The sequence below is a fragment of the Palaemon carinicauda genome, chromosome 11 (genome assembly GCF_036898095.1).
Source record: "Palaemon carinicauda isolate YSFRI2023 chromosome 11, ASM3689809v2, whole genome shotgun sequence".
NCBI lineage: Eukaryota > Metazoa > Arthropoda > Malacostraca > Decapoda > Palaemonidae > Palaemon > Palaemon carinicauda.
The window spans coordinates 135,788,002-135,793,001 of record NC_090735.1 but is presented as its reverse complement, the minus strand read 5'-3'; the positions used below and the strand labels follow the sequence as shown (position 1 = coordinate 135,793,001).

Here is a 5,000-nt window from a genome sequence, read left to right as displayed (position 1 = left end):
ATTCCTCTCTTAATTACGTCGTAAGAAAGCATTTTACATAACCTGCCTCCCCAAAGGTTGGGGAGAGAGAGAGAGAGAGAGAGAGAGAGAGAGAGAGAGAGAGAGAGAGATGAGTTATTGGCTGGGAGTTCCAAAAAGTAATGCGCGTCTTCTATGACTTCTGTTCGTGCCCCCAACAAAAATAAATAAATAAATGAGGTGTTGGGAGGTGGATGGGGACCCATGGAAAAGTAACTTGCCAAGATTTCTGTTGTGGTAGGGTTAGTGGATATAGGAGAAATAAGGATGAAGGGAATAGGAGAAAGAGGATGATCAGGACGTTAGTCTTTTTTATTTCCTTGCAAATAGATGAGGATCGAGGGTGGGTGTATTTGGGAAGAGTTTGTATCTCGTCATCACAACAGAGCCAGGACGCATGCGCGGGTCAAGAAGAAAACTCTAGCACGGGCCTCCATCTCCTTCAGTCCCACGCGTGAACTCTGCTGCCAAACAGAGACGAGGAACCTTTTAATCCACAACTTTACTCTTGTTTCATTTCGGACTTTAGTTTCTGCATCAGTGGAGATCGGAGTACTATCTCTCGATTGCTTATCACATAACATTACAAGCAATTTCCTTTATCGGGAGAAGTCGCCATTAAAAAATAGAGGATAATCATTCAAGGTGAACTAGGAGGTGAAGCTGCAGCATCAACTAAACCACCTGCTAGTTTTGGAGTTGTGACGATGAATCTCTAATGTGTGGCCGCAGCTGGCGGAAAACATTCACTGAGTTACAGTTTCGTTACCCAACAGATCTTTGATTATTTCTAAAATGCCGGAAAACCTGTCAAAGCCAAACGTGGTCAGACTAACTCCTGGCCCTGAGGAGGGAAAGTTGTTTAATGTGAGTAAAACTAACGGTAGTTTCCGTTGTACATTTTTACGCCGATTTGCATCCATTCTTTTCCTTCATTCATGCTGTTTTTTACGCTTTTAATTTGTGTCATTAGTTGGATATTTCAGTAAATATCTCAGGAAAAATATTCATTGATAATGATATCATTATCTTCAGCAATCAAGATTATACTTGTTTTTCTTAGGCAAATTTATCACATAAAATTTGGTGATTAAATATTTTTCATATAATCACTTTTATATGTGCATATATATATATATATATATATATATATACAACTATCAAAAGTGAGAAGAACTAAGGACTCTCTCATGTCATTGGTCGGATATTGCAGTGGGATTAAATAGTACTCAGAAAAATTATCTTTGATAATGATTTCATTTTCTTCAGCAATAAATATTGTACTTGTTTTCCTGAGACAAATTTACCACCCAAAAAAATTAGGTGATTAAATATATGTCATGTCTCACTTTATTTTATTATATAATTATCATAAGTGGGAGTGGCTAAATACACACACACACACACACACACTCTCTCTCTCTCTCTCTCTCTCTCTCTCTCTCTAGATAAAGGTAAGATAAAATACGCACATAGGAGGTAAGGGATTATCATATGAAATATAGTAAGAAAGAAGAATGTTTCACTACTTCACTGCTGTTTCTTTAATGCCAACACACTTTCTCTCTCTCTCTCTCTCTCTCTCTCTCTCTCTCTCTCTCTCGGCATGAAGAATTTATATGAATTTAAGTATGTGCGATCTTGTACTTGGGATACATTCATACCTGTCTTAATAAATGTAAATATATCTACACCAATATGCTGATACAAATGTTTATTTACTTACGTGAACCTGTGTCTAAATTGATAGATAAACACCATATTTTAAGATTCACTAAGTGTGTTTGGTTGTGTTAGTTCTGTCTCGGAATAAATTCTTAGTTTTATGTGATATCATATTTTTACCTTCACTTTAGTATCTAATATATATATATATATATATATATAATGTATATACATACATATATATATATATATATATATACATATATATAGTAAGTACAGTATTCATTTTATAAAACACTTTGCGTGTTTAATCAGTCAGTGAGTCACGGCTATAGAAGTACGCACTTATAATTTGACGACAACAACAACAACAACAACAACATCAACAACAACAACAGCAACAGCAGCAACAACAACAGTAACAACATACTAATAATAGTAATACTAAACATCTATAGTTAGAATAATAAGATTTGATTTATAATTTTGTTATATTACCTCTAATACTTCCTAATTATAAAAGGCCTACATACAAAAATTTACTTAACACTGAGCAATTTGAAATAAAGGGTACAGTGAAATTAAATAGAAGATAACGTTCTACTATACAAACAATGAAGTTAATGATCTCTCTCTCTCTCTCTCTCTCTCTCTCTCTCTCTCTCTACTCTACTCTAATTACTAAACATTCTTAATTATTATGATTTACTTCTGAATTCAATGATACACATCCAACTCTCGTGTAGAAATTGTTAAGTGTTGATGAAATGTATCAATGAGTGCAATGTAAGTGAAAATTTTACTCCTTTATGTTAGTTTTGAATTATTTATCGGGATTATTTACAATAAAGACTATCTATTACTTTTCTGTAGCCGTGAATGACATTATTATGCAAACTATAGCTTATCAATGTTACATATGACATTTGATATAACATCTACTTTTAATCCTCCTATTGTGTGATTTTTCCATTACAGATGGACCCAGAATGCAATTGAATGATGGAAACTTTTAATCTTCATATTGTGTGATTTTTCCATTACAGATGGACCCAGAATGCAATTGAATGATGGAAACTTTTAATCTTCATATTGTGTGATTTTTCCATTACAGATGGACCCATAATGCAATTGAATGATGGAAACTTTTAATCCTCATATTGTGTGATTTTTCCATTACAGATGGACCCAGAATGCAACTGTATGATGGAAGCATCAGGCCAAGTCATTGATAAAGCTGTAAACCGTCGCTCTAATCAGGTTTCGCCCATTGAGAGTTGGCTGTACCTTTCCGGAGCAAGAGCTGTCAAACCACCCAAACTGAAAGATCTGGGCATCACCTGCGTGATAGATTGCACTGTTGAACTGCCCAGTTTACCCATAGACGGCACTGAGCTGGTCAAGGTCCTAGTGTCAGACACGTCAGCCTCAATTCTGGATAACCATTTCGACACCATAGCAGATAAGATTGAGGAGGTGCGCCGTTGCAAAGGACGAGTCTTGGTTCACTGCGTCGCTGGAGTTAGTCGTTCTCCTGCGCTGGTGCTGGCGTACCTCGTGAAACATCGCGGCATGAGTCTGCGAGAGGCATTCCTCCATGTCAGGAGCGTCCGGCCTAACGTGCGACCCAACGCTGGTTTCTTCTCGCAGCTCATCGAGTTCGAAAGACGTATCCGAGGGTGCACGACCGTGGCCTTAGTGCACGATGCTGCCCTTGGCCTCACCATTCCAGATGTGTGCGAAGATGAACTAAAGTTCCTGAAGGACACTAGATGGGCGAGACTCATCCATGAAAGAAGAAACTTCGAGAGACTTTATGCTTGAACGAGCAATTCCTTCCAATCGTTTCATCCTTTCACTGTCCTCTTTAGCTCTTACGATTGACCATCGCATTCTGATCTCATATTTAATGTCTATGTTGTCATCATATTATATCTGGGATATAATGAGAGTGTCTGGTTGATCCAGCAGTGTTGTATAGGTTAGTAACGACCAAGAAATCTTATTAGAGGTATTTCCTTCTCTTTTTCGTTTTTCTATATATCTTTAAGGATTTTCTCCGGAGCGTCTTTTTAAAAATTTCACGACGCAGTTTAACTTACTCGCTTGAGTTCTTTTAATAATACAATTTTCATATTAAGTAGAAATAGACACAGAAAGTCCTCAATTTACAAATTTAATAGGTGCCAAGAAGCTGTTTGTACGTCGAATTGTCTGTAAGTCGAATCTTGTTAAATTCTGGCCTAGGGTAGACTACGCCTAACTCACATGCCTAGGATTTTCAGCAGAAAAAAGTAAAAAAAAAACAAAATAGTCCCGTTTCATATTGCAAATGTCTTGCTTACTGCATTTAATCATGTACTATTGTTTTATTACAGTAATTGGTTATGAAATTTTTGATACAATATCTGAGATTATTTCATTTGGATTTGTGTTCGTACATCCGAGCGTCTGTAAGTTGAGGACCATCTGTATATATATATATATATATATAAATAAATATATATATATATATATATATTTATTTATTTATTTATATATATATATATATATATATTTATATATATATATATATATATATATTTCTACATATATATATATAGGTAAATATATATATATATATATATATATATATTTCTACATATATATATATAGGTAAATATATATATATATATATATATATATTTCTACATATATATATATAGGTAAATATATATATATATATATATATATGTATTATATATATATATATATATATATTTCTACATCCGTTTTACGTACCTATGTGTAACTGTTGTCCGACCGTGATCAAATGGATTATTTAGTTGGGGAAATTCTATTGCATTTACTAGGATATATTTAAGCTTACTATAAAACTACTCTTCAGTATTCTTAAAATAAGAAAACTTAATTAATATTTCATTTGTATCTGCTGTAAAAATATCGCATGATATTTTCATTGAAATGATTCTAATGTATTAAATTATTATTATTATTTTCTTTAAATAGTTTTACTATTATAAACGAACAAATTTGGCATAGATATATTAAGTCATTCTATATCATAATTGATACTAAGTTCTATGCATAAAGGTATTATAACACATATAGATAAACGATATTTATTTACAGATTAACTTATAAGGTCCTTGAAATAAAGAATCATAATATAAATGTATATTCATTAAAAATATTCTAATATTGACTGTTTTTATTATTTAGTATAATTAACCCATTATTGAAATTAATTAGTAAAAATCGGTAAATTTTGATAATTTATATATTTAAAGAGATATTTAAAGTATATTTGTCACTAT

The 5,000-nt window shown here is 33.1% G+C and overlaps 1 protein-coding gene across 1 annotated transcript; it reads left to right on the top strand.

The window, feature by feature from the left end:
- The first annotated feature begins 386 nt into the window (after nucleotides 1-386).
- Nucleotides 387-4,149, top strand: LOC137649785 (dual specificity protein phosphatase 18-like). The gene is made up of 2 exons (XM_068382729.1): nucleotides 387-885; nucleotides 2,866-4,149. The coding sequence occupies exons 1-2, from the start codon at nucleotides 814-816 to the stop codon at nucleotides 3,505-3,507; spliced, it is 714 nt and encodes a 237-aa protein (XP_068238830.1). The 5' UTR covers nucleotides 387-813; the 3' UTR covers nucleotides 3,508-4,149.
- Nucleotides 4,150-5,000: the final 851 nt, after the last annotated feature.

What these genes read in the sequence shown, in the direction of transcription:
- LOC137649785 (XM_068382729.1), top strand. Translation starts at nt 814, where the DNA reads ATGCCGGAAAACCTGTCAAAGCCAAACGTGGTCAGACTAACTCCTGGC. An exon ending in AGGAGGGAAAGTTGTTTAAT is followed by an intron (nt 886 to 2,865) that starts GTGAGTAAAACT and finishes TTTCCATTACAG; the next exon opens with ATGGACCCAGAATGCAACTG.